This window comes from Sceloporus occidentalis, unplaced genomic scaffold (assembly GCF_023333645.1).
Source record: "Sceloporus occidentalis isolate IW3139 unplaced genomic scaffold, rSceOcc1.0.p SCAF_2, whole genome shotgun sequence".
Classification (NCBI taxonomy): Eukaryota; Metazoa; Chordata; class Lepidosauria; order Squamata; family Phrynosomatidae; genus Sceloporus; species Sceloporus occidentalis.
This window is the reverse complement of record NW_028316982.1, coordinates 215,277,980-215,304,808: the sequence shown is the minus strand read 5'-3', so window position 1 is coordinate 215,304,808 and position 26,829 is coordinate 215,277,980. Positions and strand designations below refer to the sequence as shown.

Here is a 26,829-nt window from a genome sequence, read left to right as displayed (position 1 = left end):
CCTCAATTAAAAACATAACAAAACATCCTAAAACTCCCTCCCACCCTAAAATAGAGTAAAACAGCAATTCCCAATAAAATGCTCCCAATAAAATTAATAAAATCAATTGCGATCACAGTCCAGTGGGAACAGCTATGCCACTGGAGAGTGAACATTCCGAGGAGGTCAGTTTGGGAATGCCTGCCGGAAGCGATCCATTTTTATTGCCTTCTTAAAGGCTTCCAAAGATGTTATATGGCGGATCTCCTCCGGTGGGTTATTCCTGATTTTTGGAGCAGCAACAGAAAACATCCTCTGGGAAGTCATTACCAATCTGGTTTTCTTAGACTGCAAGAGATTCTTCCCAGAGGACCTGAGAGTGTGGGAAGGATTGTATGGCAGGAGGCGTTCCCTCAGGTAAGCTGGACCCAAGCCTTGTAGGGCTTTATAGGTAATGACCAACACTTTATACTGTGCCTGGAAGCTAATAGGCAGCCAGTGTAGGGATTTTAAAATAGGTGTGATACAACCAAATTTAAAACTCCCTGTAACCAATCTGGCTGCCATATTTTGGACCAGTTCCAGCTTCCGAACGAGGCATGAGGGTTGCCCCATGTAGAGAGCATTGCAGAAAATGAAATGAGAGGTTACCAGTGAATGTACAACCATTTCTAGGTTTTCCTGTTAAAGGAAGGGTCATAGCTGGCGTATCAGCCGAAGCTAATAACAGGCACTCCTGACTGTCGCATTCACCTGAGAGGACATCTGAAGCGATGAGTCCAGGAGTACCCCCACGCTACGAACACAATCCTTTAAGGAAGTGTGACCCCATCCATAACTGTAGAGTTTATCACCATTCCCGGATTAGGATTGCCTATAGCGAGTACCTCTGTTTTATTTGGATTCAGTTTAAGTCTATTTTCCCTCATCCAATCCATTACTGACCTCAGACAGTCATTCAGAGGGGAGATGCCATCGTTGGTCACCAAAGCAGTCTGAGACATGGAGAAGCAAAGACTTGTGGCAACTCTAAGAATGAGAGCTCTCCAATAACCCTGATCATCAATTGCCCTGCTCATGTTTTTCAAACTCAGGACCATGGTTTCACGATTTAATCAATTTATCTATGATGTGGTATCCCTCTTTTTCTTCTGTCTTCCATTTTACCAAGCATTATCACATACTGTATGCCCAATGTACAATGGCCTTAGTATTAGAGTTACACCATTAAAACCACTGCTTTTTGTCCAGTCATTATGAAAGAAGGGATTTAGTATTAAGAGTGAAACAAATACGTAATCTCGTGTATATTCCAAAGCACATATTGTCCCCAAGATAAAATATTGAGTTCTCATATCTGACTGAAAGGAACAATGAAAGGCAAAGCCCTAATTTGGCAAGCAAGAAATTATTTTGGATTCATACGTCAGACATGGCCCAGTGTGAGATTAATTTGGTCTGATATTTTACCACGACAGGTTTGGAGAGGTGACATTACCCCAGGTAAACTGGATGTCACCAGAAAAAGAGTTAATAGAGAAATACAAAATTCATTATTACTGAATTCTGGCTTTATAATTAACCACCCTTTAATTCTATTCTGACGCCCCAAACGTTACAGGTCGGATGGTGTTCACCTTACAGATGAGGGCAATTTGATATTATTGAGAGATTTCCAAAATGGATCGAAAGTAATTTTGAATGGCCTGGTGGGAGAAAGGGACAAACAGATGCTTGCCCCTTATCGATGGCCTATATGGGTGATGAAGAACTATTTAGTGCACACCAGTGGCACCCTTTTGTGGTGAAAGGTTAGGCTCTCAAACAGCTTAGACAGGTCAAGGGACCAGGAGATTGTGAAAGAACCTGCCTTTGGGGTGAACATAGGGGTTTTGCTCAAACTTACCAACTTGAAGAAGTTTGGGGGAGGGTGCCTTATGTTTACTAACCCATGATTGGCTGAGGATACAGTTAGATTAATCGGATTTAACTCAGGGTCTGGTGTTGGCGCCCAAAGGGAAGGCTGAAGCTGCAGTCTGGGATTGACATCTGGCTTCAGCTGGATCTGCACCAGGATTTTCACTTTAGTCAATTTCTCTCAAGAGTGTTGAGGTTTAAGTCTTGAAGTTCAAGCGTTAAATAGATTATATGTCAAATAAATGGCCCTTTATTAATCCAGTTTACGTGTCCGGTCTCTTTATTCTTGATTAGGTGACATATAATGCTATTTCCCCCTTTACTTTGAAAATTAAGGTCAACATTCAGTGGCATTTTTCAGGGCAAAAGAGAAGCTGCAAAATGCCACTTCTCTTTATCCTGGAAAAGAGGTGTCCTTGCGCCTTAGGCACCCACTGCACCCAAGCGCTAAAGAGGAGAAAATGGCAACCCCTTTCTCCTCTGGATCACTGTTGCGGCCGTGTAGTTGCCACACCAACGATCCGCTGGGAGGAAGAAGCTGCCTAGAGCAGCTTCTTCCTGAGACATCATAGGGCTGCATCACAGCCCTTATGATGTCTCTTCTTGCCACGGATGTGCAGACACTGCGTGTTGCGCATGTCATCATGGTGGCCCCCGTGTGGATAGGAGGCCACCATGATGATGGCGTCTGCATGTTTTAGGTTACTGTGCGGTCCAGAACCCTAGAATCTGTGACGACACGCTGCTTTGTGCCCATGTGTATTGGGCCTTAATTTCCATCTACTAGCATTAGCAAAGTAATCTCCCAAAGTCCTAATGTTTGTTTATAATTTAATATTTTTATATTTTCAACCCAGAAGCATATAATTAGTGTGTGTTGTCTTTTTCATCTGTGGAGCACATTAGACGGTTTCCTATTTAGAGTAAATTTTAATTGTCTACCTGACTCCCACCCACCTAATTAATTTCTTGCAAAATTGTTTGTAGTAGATGCTGTGTAGATTAATTTACATTGAAGCATTCTTACATTATTTATATTCATGAATAATGTACATTTTCATTGTTTATGGCAGTGGTGTTTATCATCAAAATTCTTCATTTTTCTTTTAATCACATCTCCAGATACTTTAATCTGGTCGTTCTATGATACATGCATAAGAATATTCTGTTGCTGTATTTTCTAACCAAATTTAGTGTTTATTTTAAGAACAATTTTCTGAATTTTCCATCATCTGATTTATTTTTATGAATAATAAGTCAACTTGATGAAATGTTGCTTTCTGCTAGGGGCAAAATTCAATAACATTGAGGAAGAGATATATTGATCATCTAAGAAAAGGCAGAATAAATGAGCTAATTTTATTTCATTGGTATAAACAAAAATAGAATAAAATTCCTGTCCTCTCCCTAGTGCACCTACATTAGCCAGAGACACTGATAGCCAATACATAATGATGAATCTGTTATGAGACCTGTGGTATTGTGAACTCTGGGAGAGGCAGAAATATATTCTGCTCCCTCCCTCTACTCCGTATATTCTTTTCATACCACTATAATACAGCATTTCTGCCTTTTTTTATTAAAAGAACTACATGTAAAACATTTTATTTAGAGTAGGAATTTAACAGAAATGAATGGCTTAACAGCTAAAGATACTCACAGAGAAGTGTATATGTATTGAAGTACAAACTAAAACAGGATCTAAGCAACCATTTGTACAAAGCAGTAAAAGGTGCCAATCATTTTCATTTAAGGAATGAACAATCATTTCCTTGAGAAAGGAAGATTTTATCTTGTATTTTAAATAGTGATATGCAAATTAGAAAATATCTCTTGAGATTTTTCTTCCGTTTTTCTCCCCCAAACCAGAGATGCTGAAAAGCAATGCTGTTCTAATTATGTTATCATTTCCCCCCTGTATATTTTGGAACTAAGCATTTTCATCTGGTGTTGCATGTTTTCCTTTCTGGATATTTTTTGTGAAGTGGTTATTCATGTCTGTCCATTGGGAGGGGGGGGGGTGGAAAAGCATATGTTGTATATTTTATTTATTTACACCTTATTTGTACTGTTTTAAAATATTTTTAATCTCCTGATTAAAGCAAAAGATTATTCACTGTATGGTTTACAATATTACTTAAAAGCATTCTGAATAAAGGAAGAGATACATAAGCGCATCTAACAACCATTACAGATGCAGTAAAAATAGCAGTAAAACCCAGCAGATTCAAATCTGTTAAAGCCCCAGGAATACAAAAGAGTTTTCACCTGGTTTCTAAATTTGGCATTAGGCAAAGAAGTTCCTCACATTGACTGAGGTACCACTACTTAAAAGGTTATGTCCTGGAGAGCTAGTCCATTCATTATAGCTGCATGGTTAATCTGATGTATGTCAAATTTATATAGCAAGACTGTGTATTTATGGTCTTTTAAACATTTAAGCCATAATCTATATATGTTCAGTAATCTGAAGTATGCATTCATGCTTTAACAGTCTTATAAGTACCTGACTTTGTCAAACTTGAAATTTGTAATAGACCAAGTTCTAATCTGGAACAAAATTCAACCATCTGTAATCAATATTCCATGGATTATATTGAAATCTGGAATCATAAAATGGAATGATGTTGACCTACCACCAATAGTGTTGTATTCTATATACATACAGAGATATCAGAACAAATTTTAGCTGAATATAACATTTAGCATTAGGTAATATATTTTCTGATACATAACATTAACTTAAATGTGGTTGAAAACTTTAAGAACAGATGAGCCATGTTGTATCAAACTGGAGTTTCATCTATACCTGTATTCTGTTCCCAGAGAGTCCAAACTGTGAGAATCTGTGTTTTTCTTTTATGTCTGCATCAGTACAGATTCACTGTAAAATACCCCTTTGTTTTCGTGAACCTATTCTGAAATGCAGTTTTAACCAGGGTGCTACCTCACCTTTTGTGTCTTCAATCAGTTTTCCTATTTTTTTTTTCTTTCCCGTTTCTCACTTGGAAGATAAAATTCCAAAATGAGAAAGTTCTGTTGTCTTGCAGATGGACTGTTATAATGACTTCTTTCATTTACAGGTTTTTTTCTTATCAAACACCTTTAATAAATTTTAATGTTCTTCTTCTCTTTGCTTAATAGCCTTCCATGATGCATGCATATTAACTAATTCATTATTCTCCTGAAAGAAGAACTTTAAGTTAGCAAAACTTTAAACTAAGAGGCGTTACAAACCGCCGCTGCTGTTTGCTCCATGAGGGAGCCGCCGCAGCCAAATCGCACGGCTCCCTTACGGAGCAAAAAAGGAGCGCGCAAATCGCGCTCCTTCCAGGAACCCGGAAGAGACGCCATCAGTGCCAAAGCACGCACTCGCGACGTCTCTTCCGGGTTTGGACGTGCGGACGCTGAGCGTCCGCTATGTCAAGATGGCGGCGCCCATCTGTATAGGGCACCGCTATCTTGATGTATCGGTTACGCGCGAGGGACAAGGCGCGTCCGGAAGTGCCGCCCCTCGCACGTAATTGCGGCACAAGGACGGCGCCTCTTAGGCCCGTCTGTAACGCGCCTCGATGTAGCAATTTTCACATTTGGCAGATGTATATTTTAATCTAATGGTATGCTAAAATTATTGGTCTAATCCCAATTGTTAATCCCACCTGGAATGGATTGAAGGCACTTACATAAGTGTTCACTTACCAATTTCAGACTGGTTTGGTGAGTTGGGATCAACAGTTGGATTTAGGTTAGTACAGTGCGCCCGTGCCATACGCGGGTGCGCCATATGCGGACTTGAGCGTATGCGTTCAAGCCACGGCGCATGCGCGGGGCGGAAGGGGCGGCACGTCCCATTCAATTGAATGGGCGCTTGCGCCCTGCGCGCGCCCGCGCCCGCGCCGCCGCGCATGAACCCCATTGTTTCCAATGGGGCTCGAGCATAGGCGGAATTCACCTTACGCGAAGGGATCCGGAATGGATCCCCCGCGTAAGGCGAGGACGCACTGTATTCTTTGTTGTTGATATTATTTGTCATCAAGCCAGCTTTGATTTAAGTCAGCCCTGTCAATGAGAGCATTCCAAGAGCTTCAGTCTTGCAAGTTTAGGGTTGTGGTTTCTTTTATGGAAAGTCCTGCTGTAATATGGTTTTTCTGTTTTTCTACTGCTTTCGATTTTCCTGACATTGTCATGATTTGTACAAAGTATGATACCTTCATTTTAGTCATTTTGGCATTTCGTAAGAATTTAGATTTGATTTGATCTTGGACCAATTTTGGTCCAAAACACACTGCAAAAATAATCCAGTTTGAGACCTCTTTAACTTCTCTGATTCGATACTAGGGAATCCTGGGAACTGTAGTTTTGTGAAACATTTAGCCCCCTCTGTCAAAGAGCTCTGGTGCCACAATAACCTACAATTCCCATGATTCCCTAGCACAGAGCCAGGGCAGTTAAAGCAATCTCAAACTAGATTATTTCTGCAGTGTGTTTTGGACCTTATTTTCCATTATTATTATTATTATTATTATTATTAACCTTTATTTATAAAGGGCTGTAAATTTACACAGCGCTGTACATACAATCTTTTTAATTGGACGGTTCCCTGCCCTCAGGCTTACAATCTAAAAGACACGACACAAAAGGAGAAGGGAGTGATGGAGGGAAAGGGGCCTCTATAGTAGGATAATACATATAAAATACATAGCAAAACAGGAAATGATTCAATAAAACAGAAAACAAAAGAACATCAAATAGCAAGTGAAAATTATGCAATGCCTGGGAAGGCTTCTCTGAACAGGATGGCCTTCAGCTCCGTTTTGAAGCTGACTAAAGAAGTGATGGCTCTTGCTCGCGGGGGAAGAAGGTTCCAGGAGTGAGGGGCAGCGAGTGAAAAGGGGCAAATCCGAGATGGGGCAGAGGAAATCCTGGGCTGGGACAGCCGATCTTGACTACCAGAACGGAGGACCCTGGTGGGAAGGTGAGGAGAAAGAAGGTCTGATAAGTAAGGAGGGGCCAGCCCATGGAGGGCTCTATGGAACTGCTGTACGGTTTTATTGTTATTGTTTATTGTACTGTTTTAACCTGCTGTAAACCGCCCTGATCTGTTGGAAGGGTGGTATATAAATAAATTTTTTTATTATTATTATTTATTATTTAAATGTCTGTATCCATAGAACTCCCCTCCATTAAAATTAATTGATTGTCTTACTTTCAGAAGACATATACAAGGGTAGTCATATTGACAATGCAGCAAAAAGCAACAAATCTACAAACTAATATATTTATTAAGCAACTAAAATGCACAAAATATGCTTTTAAAGCTTCACTGACTTCTTCTTCTTCATCAGGCAAAGATGTTAAAATTTGTACAAAAGAAGTAAAATGATGGTGTTAGTGCCACAAACTTATATTGTGTCTCAGATGTTGCTTCTGTTGTCAGTTAAATGGTCTAGAGTCTAAGAGATATCATTGCAGGTGAAGTGGCTATGTGGTGACCAGGGACAAAGAGCAGTATTTGTTGTTGTATTTTGCTGTATGGACAACATGACAACTCCTGAATATGTTTTCTAGATACATTAATAGGAAAGACTGGAACTTAACATTTTTAGGTTTCTATCTCCAACAGTCTCTGAAATTGAACTGTGATATATCCTGGGCCTTGTGTATGAGCACCCTAGAGATCGGTTTGGCACCATAGCTAAGCTGTGTTTTTAGGGCATAAACTTTTTTAACAGATTGCTTCTGTTTTTCTTACTTTTTATTATTTCTACTCGATTACAGAGCAACTCATAAAGAAAAGAAATAGTAATACAGTAAATAATTATTAATATTACAACCACAAATTAAAGCAATTATTACAAGAGACAGTCATTAAAATAATTTAAAACAGCCACATAACTAGATATTAAAAATTTCTTGAATAACTATGCTTTTGATTTCTTTTCTAAAATGTGATTAGAGAAAGTCGGGTGATACTGTACAACACCAACTGCCTTGATAGATTGCTATGTTTTGTTTTCTGTCTTACTCTTGATGTTCTTTTCCTTTAAGTTTTTTAATTTTGTTTTACCTGTGTTCCATATTATTTGCAATGTTCAAAAAATACCATTCCCTCATTACCATATACTGTATATACTCAACTATAAGTTGACCTCATGTATTGTATAAGTCGAGAGCAAGTTTTGGGGCCAAAATTATGGATTTTGCTATGACCCGTAGATAAGTCAAGGGTAAAATTTAGGTGCACATAGCAAAGGATCTAAAGGATGAAGCAAAGCAATACAATGCCAGTGAACTTAGAAAACTCCAGCAGACATAACTCTATGTGCTTACTCTTAAAACTGGATGGATGAGAGAGTAGAGGGGGTAGGTGCTTCACATATTATACTCTTGATTTTCACCAGGGGATGGTTCCTTCTTTTAAATAAGAGTTAAGATATAGTACTTACATTGATTCATGGATAAGTCGAGTCAGTTTTTTGGGGTCAATTTTTTGATCTAAATTTCTAGACTTATACATGAGTATATACAGTAATAGTTAAAAACAAGGTTTTGCAGCTGAGGTGGGTGACAGTTTCTGCCTGAAAATGGACTGCTCTGTACTGTTTTCATGTGAAAATTGGCCAAAAGTCACAACTAGAAGTAACTTGCATTTGCATCTTTTAGGGTTTTGTCAACAGTTCGGGTGGTTAAGTTACAGCAAATCTAATGCCCCTAAAAGCCTTGGGGGTAGCAATCATTTTCATTATTTTCAGGTGATATTTTGCTTGTAAACAAATTGGAGGGGTGAGGCCTCCGAGTTGTTTTTTTTTTTTTTTTTTTTAAGGAATTGCTATCGGAGCATACTAAAATATGAAAACCAATATAGATAAGTTAGCATTTATTCAATAAAGTTGAACATTTTCTTGGAAACATTAGGAGAGCTTTGCTGATTTCAATCAGAGGACCTCCTAGTCCCCATTCTTGCAGCAGCCAGCCATTTGAATCTGGAAAGACCACAACCAGGGTATGAGGGCAATAGCATTTTCCTCTTTATCTTTACCAGCCTTCCTAGCCTGTGGAGATCTTGAGGGAATTTTGGTTCAAATATTCCCCTGATATTTTCATTTTATTGCTGTACCATCGCTATATTGTCAAAATAGTTAATTATCCCATCTCATGGTGGAAGCTTCACTAGCCAAGATGGTATCTGTCATTCATCCCTATATATCATCTTACCTAATACCACTGTCATTATAAAATGTACATCTTTTCTATTTTGTTTTTCACTTAGATTCATTCCATAGCTGGACATAGGTGTAGAGCAAAACAAATGAACTATTGAATGGACAGTATTAAATGAATATATGAGGATTTGTTATTTACTACAACCAGTTATAATCTTTAATTCTGTCAGAATTGCCCTAAATTACTATTGTCCAAAGTTAACAAAATGCTAAGATGTTATGGGTTCTTATCATTCCCTTACAAAATTCTGCCCTGGTTAATTGTCAGACCTGGCACTGAGGACTTGATATACATTGATATATCTACTGACTGAATTTAAATGTTCATGCAAACCTTATAGAAGCATTCTTAAGTCTACTTCTGGAATAGTCTCCTTTGACCTCCCCTCTGACTTCAGTTTTCCATAAGAATGCTTTAGGAATCTCCCTCTCCTTTTACAAGAACAAATCTCTTTGAAATTTTTAATAAATCACTAGTCAGACCTAATTTGTCACATGCACATAGAAACGTAATTACTATCTTTTTGAACCATTTTCATTGACAGTGAATAAGACATGAGACATCTAGCATGTCTAGAAAAGCTTCCTTGCACATCTGACCCAAATCTTAAGATAAAACACACACACACACATAACCATACACATCCTTTAGATTACAGGGCTTATTAACAAACAACTAATATTGCCTCTGATCACGGAAGTTGTACATAACTATCATGGGTAGGAGCTACTAAATAGGGATGGATAATTTGTTGCAAGGACCACAATGGGACTGATATCATTTAATTCCACATCATTACCCCAGAGCTGAGCATATAAAGGCATGGGTGGAACTATGGCCAAATATAATTGATCATATTCAGAATCAGATAGGTCTTAATAAACACGGATTTTCTGCTGTCTATGAGAATGGCTTAGAAAGATAATAAGATGCTTCTCTTTTGAAAGGAGAACCAACATGGTGAAGAGTTTTGAATGTTGGACTACAGCTAGGGTTGCCATAAGTGAGGACCTCCAAACCGGGACAAATGTAGGACAAATGTAGGGCAACATTTTCAAATGTAGGACACATTTTTATAAAAATGGAGGATGTGCAAAAAATTGAGGTTTTTTTTTTTAATGTTAATATAAATGCATGTTTTTAGGCATGATCAAAATGGAGGACATTTTGGCATTATTCCTAGACAGATGGCAGACATGTACTCGCCCTCGGGTTCAACTGTACTTCTCAGAAGTGTGTACTTGGTCAAGGGACTGTGGTTTTTCTTCACTGCGCATGAGTTTGTAAAAATCACAGCAAGTTACATTGGCCGTGCCTCAGAGGCTTGTTGATATCAATATCACCATCATCATCATCATCATCATCATCATCACCACCACTATAATTGTCCAGGAAAGGCAGATTTGTTAGCATTCAAAGCACCATAAATACACAAAAAATGCACTTGCATATATTTAATAATAAAAAATAATGAAAAAATAAATAACAAACAAGGCAGGGGTGTATATATTTGATAATAAAAATTAATGTAATAAAATAAAAAACAAGCAATAATAAAAATTAATAAAATAAAACAAAAACAGGCAATAATAAAAATTAATAAAATAAAATAAAAACAAGCAATAATAAAAATTAATAAAATAAAAAATAAAAAGCAATAATAAAAATTTAAAAAATTAAATAAAATAAGTATTTTATATTTTTAAATATAATTTAAAAAACCCAAAATACCAAGGCAGACCTAATGGCCACTGACTCAGCTTTCCTTCTCCTCCTCCTCCTCCTCCTCCTCCTCTACCCCAATTCTGCCCTGACCTTCAGGCACCCTTCCTCCAGCTCCTTCCTCCTCCTCCTCCCCCTCCCCCTCCTCCTCCTTATGATGGCTGGGGAGGAAGGGAAGCAGGGCAGGTGCGCGCGTGGAAGGAAGTGGGGCAGGCGCGCGCGGAGGGAAGTGGGGCAGGCGCGCGCGCGCTGCCACTGGCCCTTGCTGAGGCCTAGGTGGCACGCAAGCCCTCACAGTGGGGGCCCGGTGGCGGCGGCGCTTCTGCTGCTGAGGAAGAGGAGGAAGGCGGAGCCGGAGGAGGAGGTGGGTTGGCGCTGCAGCAGCCGCATTAGCAGCAGCGGCAATGGCCAGAGCGGGCCCCCAAACCGGGAACAAGGCACGGGTGGGGGCCCAAACTGGACCGGGACCGGGAGGGGCCCCCCGAAACTGTGATTGGCACGGGGGCCACTGGGTTATGGCAGCCCTAACTACAGCTCTGTAAAAAAGGGTTTGAATACACACTCAGCCATGGAAACCCACTAGGTGACCTTTGGCAAGTCACATTTTTTCAGCCCCAGAAGAAAATAAAGGCAAAACCTCTGAATAAATCTTGCCAAGAACCCTTTGCCTGAGGGTCAACATGAGTTGGAAATGACCTGAAGGCACACAACAACACTAGTTTTACAGGACATCATTTTAGTACCCCACTAAAATGTTAATGTGATGGTGAATCAGAGAAGGAGGATTTATTCCTCTCATTGTTCCATTTAAATTTCCCTTCAAGAAGAAAAGTAAGAAGTGGAGATACAATTTGCAGTATGTAGCATTCTTGTCATTGGTATTGTTCAGTCTGTCTACCTTTCTTTTTGTTCTTTTGGTGAAAGCAAAGAAATGCTAATGAGTTTGAGCTATGACATCCAGAAGGTTTCTTCTCTGACTCATATTACCCTCCCTCTGAACTATTACAAACAGGGGGTGGGTGGGAGGAAAAGAGGGGGTTGACAGCAAGGTTCCAAATGGTATCCATCAGGCAATTGATGCTATGATATCTCAGTTTTCAACCATTTTCATACAGATACATACATGCATAGAATATCAGATATAACCAAACTGTGGGCACTCAGGCAAACCCAAATAGAGTGTACTTTTAAAGATAGGTTTGTGCCTCTTGGTAGACCTTTGGCCAAAGACACAGAAAAAGCTTCAAGGCTATTTTTTCACCAAAATGTTGTTGTTCCATGTGCATGACAGTGAGATACCAGAATGTTTCAGGGAGCTCAAGGATTGTAAAAACACAATACTTAAGGAAAGAAATAGGAAGGTGACCCCTTCACTCATCAGCCATTCACACTAACCATAGATTATTGACTGATCTGGAGAAGAAATCAGAATGGAGGGGACTGCTGTGCAATGTCCTTTAATGGGGTATGGCTGGCTAACTGGAATTCTGAATGGTAACACTTCACAAGGAACATTTTGTTTTGATCCCATTTGTCCTTTTCATCTCATTGTTTAGCTTTCCAACAATTTTTAGTTTACCAAATGAGAGACACATGCGCAAATTTAGACTTGGATAACTCAAGGAACATATTGTGCTGGATTACAAAGTATTTTGCTAATATATCTTCAAAAGAATATTCATGCTCAGTTTACTTTTGAGACTCAACATATAAGGAATGAGGGGAAATATTGCTTTTTCACCAGGAGACGCAATCCTTACATTTATAAATTTAAGTCCAATTGCCAGTGCCTGAAGCAATCCCAAGTTCGTTTCTCTTTTACAGCTGCAAAAATAATTACATGACTGCTATCTTCAGAGTAATCTTCAATGGATTATATTCTGTTAGCTTTTCATTATGTAATGTTAGAGCCAAAATGATTAATAGTAGATGGAAAAAATATTGTTGCTGTATCCGTCCCTAGTTCTTTGATGTTTTCTTAAGGCATTTTGTGGTCTGCTAGTTAATTGGTGAAAAGTTCCCATTTATAGAAAAGGCAATACATATATAAAGGTAGACTTTATCTTAGCAAGTATAGAAATTACTCAAGTAATTTGCTTCTATTAGTGTAGTACTGAAGTTCTTTGTTGCTTCAAATGTGTTAAAAATCCATGGAACTGTCTGAGATGTTTTCATCTTACTTTTTATGAGCTTCTCCAGACATGAAAGGCACTTAGGGATTTCTAAGAAACATTTAATTAGGTTTTTTGTTTTTTTTAAAAAGCCTTTCTAGTTGAGTCCCGTTAAAATGCTTCTTTGCACTTCAGATTTTTGATATACTTTTGAACTAATAATTTCATCCTTACCCCTAGAACAAGCTCATGTTTTGGCTCCAAACAGCAGTACTATGCTGTGACAATACAATTATTGTGTAGAGGATATTATCTTGTTTATCAAAAGGAGCAAATAACAACATACTATTTTATAAGCTTCTGTTTCCACTATTTTGTTTGGGGGGGCTGATTTGTTCCCAGAAATGGATCAGTAACTAGTCAAGCTGTTTAACAAGGGAGTTAAATGTTTCATTAACCAGCTCTTTTCACACATCTGAGTGGACCTGCTGAAATTTTCAAATGCTTTCCAAGGCAGTCTCATGCAGGGTGCATTAAAATAATCCAAACAAGGTATTAGGAAGACATGTGTCATCAGGCCACATCAGACATTTACAGGAATGGGCACAGCTGTTGCACACACATTTTAACTGCACACTTGCACTGTGGTCACTGCTGAAAACTAGACATCCCTGCAGCATGCTTAGTCCAAGCATGCTCCCATGGTGCAAACCTGAAATTTCAAGGGAAGTGTAACCTCATCCAGGAGAGGCTGAGCAGAGAGTAGACAGAGGGCTAATCTTGCTCACTTGATCTCTGACAATATACAGATTTTCTCTTATATATACCAGTCATGGTAATGGTATTGATTATGAGGAAAGATTCAAACAATTATGAAACATCTTAACCTTCTTAAAGAAAATGGTATTTATGTAGGAACACAAAGCATAGCAAAGGACAAAGAAGTGTATGGATTTATGTCTCACAGGGAGTAGCAGTGTGGCCGTGGAAAGATTCTAGAAGCCCCACAGATGCAAGAAAACCTCGAATAATTGGGCCCCATATTATTAAATGGCAATGATGTGAATGTGCACCCTTCAACATGTCCACATTCATGTCGTTGTCATTTAATAATAATATGGTTGAATTTATGGATCCAAAGCAGCAACAGTATACACGTGTGTGTGTGTGTGTGTGTGTGTGTGTGTGTATATATATATATATATATTGAGAGGTATATATATATTGAGAGGATGACTTTCAGAGTTACATATGAAAAATCCCCATGAGTTCTGTAGAAGGTATGCATTCAAATTCCTGCCCCATTATGCTTGACAAACTATTAGGATCTGGGTATGCACCTCCATATGTGTGTAATATTTTTGTATCAAATACAGTTTTTAGTTATTGGTCCAAATTACACTGCAGAAATAATCCAGTTTGAAACCACTTCAACTGTCCTGGCTCAATGCTAGGGAATTCTGGGAACTGAAGTTTTGTGAGACGTTTAGCTTTCTCTGACAGAGAGTTTTGGTGTCACAATAAACTACAATCCCTAGGATTCCTTAGCACTGAGCCAAGGCAGTTAAAGCAGTCTCAAACTGTATTATTTATGTAGTGTGTTTTTGACCTTATTTGCATTTTGGCAGTCCCCCCCCCCCCCACTCAACATACACTATTTGAGTGTAGGTATGATTTTAAAAAAATCAGTGGCACATAACATGGGAAAAAATCTATGCCAGGCATAAGAGTTTTATAATGGCTATACAGTCAGAAGTATCAAAGAGTTAAAATAAGAGTCTTCCATCAAACATGCATACATCCCTATGCTCAAAAATGAAATACTTCTCAGTTAAAAAGTGGCAAGCAACTGTATTGTTATAAAGGATACTTAGGCTTATTGTAATGACATAAAGAAGGGGAATGTACATTCCAGTCTTGGATCAAAAGCAAATTAATGCTCTCTAATACACTGATCTTTTTCATTCAAAATAGTAGCTGCTTAAGGAAAACTGTTCACCTCTGATGAATGTATTGATTTTCTTCCCCCATCCCTTTCACTCTTTTAGTACTGCGTGATGACTTCAGACAAAATCCCTCTGATGTTATGGTAGCAGTTGGTGAACCAGCTGTGATGGAATGCCAACCTCCTAGAGGCCATCCAGAGCCTACTATTTCATGGAAAAAAGATGCATCCCCGCTTGACGATAAAGATGAAAGAATTACAGTAAGCATTTAAATAACGTTAAATAAAATAATTAACTCATCAAACACCAGAAATGTAACTGCAAGTGTCTATGTACATCCTAAAGGGATAATAGAATATGCAGGGAGAATATTAATGTATTTGCTGTTGGGTGTTAGGAAGTGCAGGAGACTGCATTCTTTTGTGCTTCTATTTCATGGAAGAGAAAACAAAGTTAAAATTGCTAAAAGAGTTATGAAAAAAATTGGTTCATTTCCTCATCTACAATAATGTGTAGAGTTGTTGTGGAGATCCTAAGATAGATCTATCATGGGGGTTTCTTGGAAAGATTTGTTCAGAGGGTGTTTGTCATTTTTTTCTCCTGAGGTGAGACAATATGACTTGTCCAAGATCACCCAGTGGATTTCATGGCTGAGCTAAGAATCAAATTCTGGTTTCTAGAGTCATAGCTCAACATTCAAACCATTATGCCATGCTGTGTATCATGAACGGTTACTGTGGATGAAGAAAATGAACAGCAGATTTTCAGAACACAGTAGCATCTCTGCAGGGCTGCAGTTTTTCTCCCTTCCGCCCTCCTTTTTGAAATTTAAAAGAAATCCATGATAAGCCATGTGAACTTCTCTTTGGGTTTATGTGCATGAAGGGGTTTATTGTGTTAAAACTCTGCAAGATTTAAGACAAGATGACATATAATGTGTTGCTTGTCATGTCTTGTAACACTATATAGAGGTTACCTGTCATGCATAACTAATCAAGCTTTCAGAGTGTAATGACTGACTTCCATCTGATTTCCATTATGTACCTCTCATATAGGACTTTTACTTTAGGATCAGTTGGAGAAAGTGATAAAACTGTAGATTATAATTGGAGTTATGTTGGGTGATTTACATAGTATATCAGAGCATGGACTTAAAGATAACAAAATGAGATAGTTTCTTCTTAATGTGTTAATTTGAGGTTCCAGAGGTACCATCTTGGATTTATTCTAGAAGTATACATAATGTTTTATTTTATCAAATGACTAACAAAATCCCCAAATCGAATATATTTGGACACTGGGGTAAAGTTTGTTTTTAGTTCATCTGCCTTTCCGTGTAGTTGACAACAGGATTTTCTATGTGTAGAATAATAGAGTTGGAAGAGACCTCAAGGGCCATCAGGTGCAACCCCTGTGATGCAGGAATATGCATCCAAAGCAGCCCCAAGAGATGGCCATCCAACCTCTGTTTAAAAAACTTCCAAAGAAGGAAACTCCACCACACTTGAAGGCAGAATATTCCACTGTTGAATAGCTCTTGATTTCAGGAAATTATTCCATGGGTAGAGCACATGGGTAGAGCAGAGGACAGTAAGCAGTAGCACTGTGGCTAATGATGGTCTTGGACTCAAGCCAAAAAGACATTCAGCCTTTGACATGCCCAGAAATTAAAGGAAAGTCTAAAGCTGCACAACACATATTATAGAAACATAGAATGTGAGAAGCATGAATCAGGGGAAGCTAGATATTGTAAAACAAGAAAAGGAATGTATAAACATTATAATATTGGGGATAAACAAATTAAAATAGACAGGAATGATACAAGAAAGGAATGTCATAATTACACAGTACTTTACTCCAGACATGAAAATCTAAGAAGAATTGGGGTGACATTAATATTGAGGAGAAGTCAGACTGAATAATTTTAATAAGACTCCAGATAAAACCAATCAATAATAACCATAATCCTCAGAGGCAGAAAAGGAAGAAGTTGAAAGATTATATACTGAAGTCATACAAAAAGCATAAAAAACTACAACACAAAAGAAAGAACAAAAGAACATGAAATCAAAGGAAATTTTAAACCAAGTGTGGGAATTCTCCATGAAGCAGGGAAACAAATTTCATGTTGTTGTTGTGTGCCTTCTAGTAATTTCTGACAAAAGTGAAACTGTCATAGGGTTTTCTTGGCAAGATTTGTGGGTTTGTAATTGCCCTTTTCTGAGGCTGAGAGAGTGTAACTTGTCCAAGGTCACCCAGTGGGTTTCTATAGTTGACTCTCCAGAGTCCTAGTTCAGTGCTCACACCACTACACCACAATGGTTCTTAGACATTAAATGACCAAGTACAAATAAAAAGCTGATGGGAAAAAATACACTGAAGAACTGAATAAAAGAGATGAAAAGATGACAGATTAATTCAAGTAAGAACCATTTTAAGATGAAGCTACAGTTTTAGAAAGTGAAGTGGAAGCTGTACTCAGGGTACTTGGGAGAAATCAATCATCAGGAACATATGGCATGCCAATAAAGTTACTTCAAGATATGGAGAAATAATCTATTCTGCTTATAACTAAAGACTGCCAATGATGTGGAAATAAAACAATGGCCCATGAATTGGAAATGCTTGACATGCTTTCTAATCCCCAAGAAAGGAGACACAGGGCATTGCAATAACTACAGGACCATTGCATTAATTTCTCATACAGGTAAAGTGATGCTTAAAATTCTACCAAAAAAAATTATTTTACCATATACGGGATAAGAAATGCCAGATGTCTAAGATGGGTTCTGGAAAGGAAAAGGCACTAGGGATCATATTGAAAGTTTATGTTCAGTAATCAAGTGCACCAAATACTTTAAGAAGAAAATCAACCTGTGCCTTACAGATTATAGCAAAGCCTTTGATTGTGTAGGTCATAAAAATTATGAATTGCCCTTGAAGAAATTTGATTGCCTTGATGTGTAAATCTGTACTCAGGACAAGAGGCAACTGTCAGGACAGAATACAGAAAAACAGAATGGTTTCCAGTTGGCAAGGGGGTTAGGCAAGCCTATTTCTTATTAACCTATCTGTTTATTTTGTATGCTGAATATATCATATGTAAAGCAGGATTAGACTTAGAGGAAAAAGATGTGAAAACTTGAGGCAGGAACATCAACCATTTAATATATGCAAACGATACCATACTACTAGCACAAAAATAGCAAAGACTTGGAACAATTAGTAAAGAGAGTCAAGATAGAAAGTGCAAAGGCAGGCTTATAGTTGAACCTTAAGAAAACAAAAATAATGACCAGAGATTATTTATGTAACTGTAAAGTAAATAATGAAGGCTTTAAAATAGTTCAAGATATTCCATACATTTTCTCAGTCATTCATTAGAATGGAGATTGCAGTCAGGAAATTGGGAAAAGGCTAGGACATGGAAGGGCAGCTATGAAGAAACTAAACAAGATCCTGAAGTATCAAGATATATGTCATTGAATACTAAAGTTAAAATTGTCCTTGACATCTTATGTCCAGTCTGTGTATGATTGTGAAAGTTGGACAGTGAGGAAAGCTGATAACTAGAAAATCAACTCATTTAAAATTTATTGCTGGAGAAGAATTCTACAGATACCATGGACTGCAGGGAGGGGAAAAAAGGGTCCTGAAACAAAACAAGCCTGAACTTTCCCTGGAAGCCAAAATGACTAAACTGAGACTATTGTATTTTGGACATACCAAGAGAAGACACAATTCACTAGAAGAAATAAGGAGGCAGTAGGAAAAGAGGAAGACAATATTCCAAGATGGATAGTCTCAGTCAAGGAAGCCGCTCGCAACACCTGAACAGGCTGTTGATGACAGGGTGACTTGGAGGTCTCACATTCATAGGGTCATGGTAGATGGAAATGAACTTGATGGCAGTTAACAACAACAAACACTTGATAGGGGCCAAGCTTCATTAAACAGAGTGGGGTGAATTCAGTCTTATTCATGCTTAGGATAGTTTCATTTGAATCACGAGACATGCTAGCTATAACTGACTTCAGTGTCATTGATTTCACTATTACTGTAAACATGAGAAGATATAAATCAGTCCTAGTGTGACTTATGAGAAAATAGGCAAATGTTTATATTTTCATAAACATTTTTATTTGGGCCTGTTTCTCCAACTACTTTCATGAACTGAGAGACCCCTGGAAACACATGCCAAAGATCTTAAAACAGCAGGTGTTACATGCTATTAATATATGAAATATATTAACTAGCATGTATCTGAAAAATCTTAAAACCAGGAAGTGGAAAGTTTATCCTGGGAAGCAGGGTTAAATATTATGGATCTAATTTCCTTCCTTTTGTAATAACACTTCCGTATCATTTGTTCCAGTTATTGTCATTCACATTTTAAAAGAAAATCCTTGAGAAGTAATTCATCTTTTCATGTTTTTGATTCTCATCTTTTCAGAGGAAGTTTTAAAAAATGAATAATGCATAGAAATTTTCATTATAGTTGTGTGCATAACTCAAAATTTTAATGAATTATGGTTCAGATATGTTGTAGCTTCATTCCTGGTCTGCCTGATCCTCTAAGCCGCACATCAGAGCTCTGCAGTGTTTTCTATGTCTAGGAAAATTAAGTTTGTGATTACACTTTGGGTTGGAAAAATGATACTGAGAATGGGTGCAGAAATTAGTGTACACTTCCATTCTGGGAAGAATGTCTGAATCAAAGCTTTAGTTCAATCAAAAATAGTTTTTGCTATAGTGAAAGAAATAGTAAAGTACTTCAAAGGGCAATTCCGTTTTCTTACAGAGCATTCAGAATTCTATTTTTCTTTCTTTCCAAGCCAAACATTTAAAGTATCTAGATGACTAGAGAGAAAAACAGAAGAAATAGAAAAAGTCATTATACCTGTCAGCTAAAGGAAATCTATGTGTAACAGATGAAAGAAGAACCTAGCAGAAAATTAATCTCCTTCCTTTCAAAGATGAATTGCTCTGATAGAGGAAGGGTCAAAGAGGAGATGGCAAATTATGCATTTGGGAAACATATTCAGGGGCAGCCATGTTGGCTTTTCAGCAAAATACAACAAAATCCAAGAAACAATGATATCTTTATTATATATTATTATAATACAGTATTATATTATTATATTTGTTGTTGTCAACTGCCCTTGAGTCGACTTCAACTCATTGCGGCTCTTTCGATGACCAATCTCCAAGAATCCCTGCCCTTCTACATCTCTGCTCAGGTCCTGCAAGCTCACATTTGTGGTCTCTTTGAATGAGTGTAACAGTCTGGCTTTTTACTGCCTTCCACCTTTCCTAGCATCACTGTCTTTTCATCTTGTTTTCCAGACAGATTTCATACCTGATCTTTTCTAAAACCTGTTTTTCTTCTTGGCTGTCCAACATATATATATAATTTTATTATATAATGTGGGCTCTTGTTATCCTCTGGGGTTTGGTTCCAGGATCCCCAACAGATAAAATCTGTGGGTGCCCAAGTCCCATTAAATACAATGACATAGTAAAATGGTGTCCCTTATATAAAATGGAAAATCAAGGCTTGCTATTTGGAATTTATACTTTTTTGGAATATTTTCAAGCCATGGATGCTTGAATCTGTAGATAAAAAATCCGTGGATAAGGAGGGCCGACTGTATTATATAATAAATTATATATTATAATTCATTATTTATTATCATAGTATTGTTATTTCTTATGTATTTGGCATTGTCTGATAAGGAAGCAATTGTTTTAAGCCTCAAATACCTGCTTCCGTTACATTTTGACAAAATCCTTAAGATGTGATATTGGTTGTTCTTTGGTCTCCATTTTTTATAATTACTATTACATCTTCTTTAGTTGTTATTATAGAGATCAAATATTTGGGGTAATTTTCAAATAGCTGCTTTTTGCTGAATTCTAATGGTTTTAGTAAATAAGTTGGCTGTAGCTCTGCGGAGCAAATAAAACTGTAAATAAAAATGTTACAGGAAATTAGGAATTGCTATTTTAAATCAGATAGCTACTGCAGATTTCCTTTGAATTATTTGACAGAACTGAAAGTATTCATTAGGAATTAGTTAGACTCAGGTACACCGAGCTATAATTAAGGAAGTGTTTACATGGTCCCTTGTTAAATGAACTACAAAAGTCTTTGATAGCTAACAATGCAAACTTCCCAAGAATACTTGACATTTTGAGAGGTAGTGAAAAGAGGAGGTGCATTTCTGCGTAACTTTAAAATAGTGGTGTGGGGGGGTATACAGATTTGTCTCATACAAAATAAAATGTGTATATCTACCTGAATGATTTGTATTAGTTCAAATATCTGGTGGAATTAATGTATCTTGGCATGGTGGAGTGGCTCTGCCTTCCTCTTTGTGTGGTATTCTATGCCTTGTTCTTTTCTTCTCATTTCTTGAACTTCCATTATTCCATGTGTGAGTGACACGCTGTCTCACAGAATTGCTCAGCTTCAACTCTCATTAGTCCTAGCTGGCATATTTATTTATTTTATTGAATTTAAACCTCACCTTTCTCTTAGGATGGGATCTAAGGCAGCTTACAGAAATATAAAACAAGATTAAACTAAAATATTTTTTACAAAGGTTTTAAAAAATAACAGCAATATTAAAACCTAAGTTCTGCAATCAGACCACTAAATCATGATGGCTGTCATTGCGTATGTACTGAGAGTATGACTTACCCAAGCTCACCCAGTGGGTTTCATGCACTGTGTACCAGGCACAACTCATATATTCTTTTCATTTTTAATCTGCTTATTTATTAAGTCTGCCTAAATACTCTAAAATAATCTAATTCTGTCTGATCATGGAAGCTAAGCAGGATCAGCTTAGGTTAGTACTTGAATGGAGACTTCCAAAGAATACCAGGTTCTGTGGGCTATATTTCAGAGGAAACAATTGGCAAACCACCTCTGAGTATTCCTTACCTAAGAAAGGCCTATTAAATTAATGGGGTCACCATATGTTGGCAGTTGACTTGAGAGCATACACACACACACAGAGCGAGAGAGTAACTGTTATTATTGTAAGCATACTATTTAGAACACCTGTCTGCTATTTTGAATATTCATGAAAGAGATGTAAAAAATATTCATTGTATCCATAATCTCACAGGCTATGGGAGCTGAAAATCACCTTGCACGTGTGACTGAGTTGGCCAATTCAAAATGATACTGAGTTGGAACAATGTTGCAGTATGAATATGTATATAATTTATATTAATTTTTCATGCTTTAAAAAATTTGATGTTGAAGAAGTCAACAGCAAAGAATGCCGTAACCTGAACATCTATGGAGAGAATCCACCCTCAGTTTGTATTTTGACTTTTTAGTCATTACATTGTCTCAATCAAAGGAATAAATGTTTACTTTACAACTGGAAAAAGTGGGATTCTCATACTTGGATCTTGCAAACAGATGTGAATAATTAGTGCATTCTTGTCTGTATTGCTGTGATACATTTTGTTTTCTTTTAGTCTAGTCATTTCATATTTTGCTTATTTTGCATTCTAGTTTGGATAGCTTTGCATTTCTAAGGTTCCTATATATGACTTTTGATTATAGGAAAATTAAAATTCAAAGCACAAAGAATCAAAAATTATTTCTGATCTTTGATTTCGTCAACTGAACAGTTGCAATTACCTTTTTCTACCACTGTGCCAGGAACAGATAGCAAGCAAGATTGAAATATATGTTTTTGGGCCTTTCCCAAGTCTCCCATGCAGGACTAGCCAGAAAAGTAGATACTTTGTGTCACAGTTTATGTGGTTTTGAGGTTTGGGTAACCAAGACGAAGTGGTTTTATTTGCAAGTGGAAGCTATTTTCAGAGAGTTAATGAAAGACAGAAAATCACAACAGAATTAAATTGATTGTACACTTAAGATTTCATGGGATATTACAGGAATTACATGGAGTAAAAGAACAGACTAGTGAATATAATTGGTTCTTTTTTTTGTTACCTGTAAAGGTATTTTAATCAATATGAAATCAAATTATTAATATTGATCCTTAAATAGACAATAAGGTAAAATAAAAAAAAATGTTCTGCCATTCATAAACCCTGAAGGCCTGTATCACTATTCTACTTTCCAAGCCTATATAAATAATTTAAGAGCTATTTGTATTCCGTAATGCTAACATCTTATTTTGTAGTATCATGTTTGAAACAGATAAAAACAGCTTAATTCATGTTTATTCAGATAACATATTCAATCTGTATAGTAGAAGCCTTAATAGGTGTGCAACAACCACACCTGTAGCTTTTCACTAGGAAATGTTATTTTGTATTGGAAGCACAATATGCTAGTAGAACAAGGTATATTAGGTATTTCATTTTAGCTGTATCTAAAAAAGTTTTGAGTGATCTTACATACAACAGAAGAAGGCAACTAACTGACCATTATGCCAAAGTGATATAAGTCAGAAACCGGCATGGACAGAAATGAACATCTGCACAGATCTCTATAAACAATGATAATCAACCTGATCCATACGTCCTCACAATATCAACCCTAGACAAATAGATATGAAACAGAAATATACTTATGTGTATGTATGCTGGGAGATGTATGCTCAAAAGTATGTGTATATTAGTTGAGTGCATTATATTAAGGAACATTGCTTCCAAAAGATGTGAATAGCAGGCAAGATTTGATACCAAGATACGTTATATAAAAGCACATGCAAAAATGTGTATATTAGGAAAAATGCCAGAATACTATCAGAATGTTGATAGGCAAGCCAGTGTGGTGTACTTGCTAAAATGCTGGATTGAGACCTCGGGGATTTAGGTTCATGTCCCCACTGAGTGAATGCCCCTCTCTAGCTTGACATGAGAGAGGCAATTAGAATAAAATGAGGCAGAGAAGGCCATGTGGCAGAGACAATCCATAACTGATATTCAGTGAGCTCTTGGTATTTGCTGGGATTTGGTTCCTGAACACCCTGTGGATATCACAATCCATATTTATTTATTTATTTATTTAGGCATTTATATCCTGCCCTTCAGCCCTAATGGCTCTCAGGGCGGCTTACAATTATTGTTTTTAATCAGACAGTTCCCTGCCCTCAGGCTTACAATCTAAAAGACACGAAACAAAAGGAAAAGGGAATGGTGGAGGGAAAGGGGATGAGGTCCAATGGTTCTTCTCTCCCTCTGAGGCCTGGACCAAGGCAGATGGATTGGAGGGAGGGCTCTTCCTTCTTCCAGGCTAGTCCTGATGGAGCTGGACCTGCCTGGTGAACTCCCTCTCAGATGCTCAAGTCCCATTGAAAAGAAAGACGTAGCAAAAGTGTGTCCCTGATATAAAATAGCAAAATCCTGGTTTGCTTTTTGGATGGTTGAATCTATGTGGATGGTTGGATCTAACTGGATGGTTGAATCTATGGATAAAGAATATGTGGATACAGAGAACCGACTGTACAATATAATAATGTCTGTTACACAATCCAAGTCTGGTAGTACGTTAAAGGGGGAGGCTAGAATTCCATTATTATTTTGTTATCACTGGCAGTCTTGCAGCTTCTCCAACCTGAGGACAGCCTCAGAGATTCTATTCCTTGAGACCCTTCCTTTCAGTCCAGTATCAACCAATAAGTAGCATAAGCAATGAAAACTCTCATGTTGTTGTGGTTCTCCTATGAAGCAACCAGGTTTCTGAATCAAAGAAATGTTTAGAACTGGGGAAATAAAGATTCTACATTTTTTACGTGTGTTTAATGCTCCTTTGAGCAAATCAAAGGGCAGGAAATAACAAAGGATTGGCACCATATATGATAGCTTTCCAAAATGTTCTGTCTTGTCAGGAGACAAATGTAGGACACAGCACCATTTAGAATATGTGAAGAATGGCTGAACTTGTCTTATTTGGCAAGAAAAGACATGTAGTTGGTTTAACAGAAAATCAGGTTCAACAAGAAGAGAGTTAATTGCATTATTTTTTCAAGTTGTAATGAAAGGAAACAGCAATTAGAATCAACAGAAAGCCACAAGACACATTGGTCACTTATCAGAGGATTCAGGTAGATTTATTTAGGAGCAATTGTTGATAGTGGTTTACTTTTAACCCACCAAACTAATGTGGGTTATATATAGAAATATATTACTAACAAATGGTGATATACTTTTTATTTTGAAATTCATGCAGATGTATTTGTGTTCTTAGCATTAAATTGTTATTTATAACTCTCTCTAATCCTGGAAAATACTTTACAATGTAGTAATTTATAGTACTTTTTACATTTTATTCTTTTATATTTATGAGTAGAAGATCATCTTTAGAGTGTTTGACTTTTGAAGCATGTACATATGTATAAAAACAGAATGATACAAATACATAGAATCCCAATACTTTCTTGACAATAGGGAAGAAATGAAAAAATTGAATTGAGTTCAATTTGATTTTTAATTTTGTTCACAACTATAGATTTTGACAACTCGCTTATTCCAGAATAATATATTCTTACAACCTATACCAGTTATAATGGAAAGTATTTTGACATTGCTTGGTATTGAGTGGGCTGTTCATTGTCTTTACAAAAGATCTTCTCATAGTGGAACTTAAACTGGTAAAGCTGAATGGCTAATATAGATGAATGCATTCTTGAACTCATCTTGAGGCATAGCAAGTCTGGTTGTGGTGTGTGCCTGTCCTTCAAAATATACTACTCTGCACTGATCTGCAGCAGCTAAAAAGTGAAAATATAGGATTTTGTTTCTCATTTCTCTGAATGGTAGGAAATTCCAGAGACATGACAGGGACAATTTTCTTAGAGATTGCAGGGTGGGAAGAGATAAAATGAACTCAGAAGAATTATTATTTTGAAAAGACTCTGAGGGAAAAATTGGAAGTAATAGATTGGATCCTCAGTACAATAGGTGAAATGAATCCCCATAGAAATTAGCTGTACTGAAGTCATGACTAATGTATAGTATCTCACTGACTTGTTAGAAGTGAATACAACTAATTTAACTTAATCCGTGGCGTGCAATTCAAATAGTTTTAATTTAAAAGCATAGGCCAACATTGTGGAATCTAGGTCAAATACCACCAAATGCCTCTTAATGAAAATTTCAGCCACAAGAAATTACTGATATGTGATAAACTGGTACATATGAGATTACAATCACCCCTCCATTTTAATGGGGGATCCATTCTGCCGCCCCCCGCAAAAACAGAAAGGCTCTAATATTCAAGCGTTATTGGCTTGAATAGACATGCGGCCCTATGAGCACCACAGGTACACACCCCATTCTAAGTCCTTTTATTTGCCCTCGCAAATAAGTGAAGGACGCGGATCCAAAGGCCACACAAACAGAGGGACAACTGTACAATTTATTATGAATTGTTCTTTGTTTACATAAAAATTCTAATTGCTTGTGCAGATACGTTCTGTACATTGTGCTGCTTCAAACAGGGTATGAAAATAATAATTTCAGTGTGTGCGTGCTATAGAAATATTTTCCTCAAATGCATTTACTGTATGGTGATCAATTATTTAATGTTTGTGTTCAGTAATATTATTTGCATCAATGTTGCTGGCTCTGCAAGGATACTGCTGATACAAAACAAAGCAAGGTGAAAGAGAAGCAAAGGACAGTGTGAATAGGAAGAAAAACATTTTACTGACATTATTTAATAAGGGATAAAAATATTTGACACTAGCAAAATTATTCCTTCAAATCAGAGAGCAGTTGGGCTTAACTTCGAAAATATAACAGACTGTGTATACTTCTTCTTTTCTTTCTCTTTGGCCTATGCTTATAAATTAAAACTACAATTAAATTGGTCCAGTTAAATCTAGTTATGTGTTGAATATAGTCATTATTTGATATTACAAACATTAAATCATGTTCCACTTCTTTCGTGTAGTGTGTTAATAGGTCACCTTTAATATTCCATTTTTCAT

At 37.2% G+C, this 26,829-nt stretch overlaps 1 protein-coding gene across 6 annotated transcripts in view; it reads left to right on the top strand.

Annotated features, from left to right (window-relative positions):
• LOC149319683 (roundabout homolog 1) overlaps nt 1-26,829 on the top strand; it is a 764,680-nt gene that overhangs the window by 630,327 nt on the left and 107,524 nt on the right. For all 6 annotated transcript variants that reach the window (XM_089512200.1, XM_089512201.1, XM_089512203.1 and 3 more), the window contains one exon: nt 15,002-15,159. In XM_089512200.1, the coding sequence (XP_089368326.1) occupies nt 15,002-15,159 (158 nt within the window). The remainder of the gene's footprint in view (nt 1-15,001; nt 15,160-26,829) is intronic.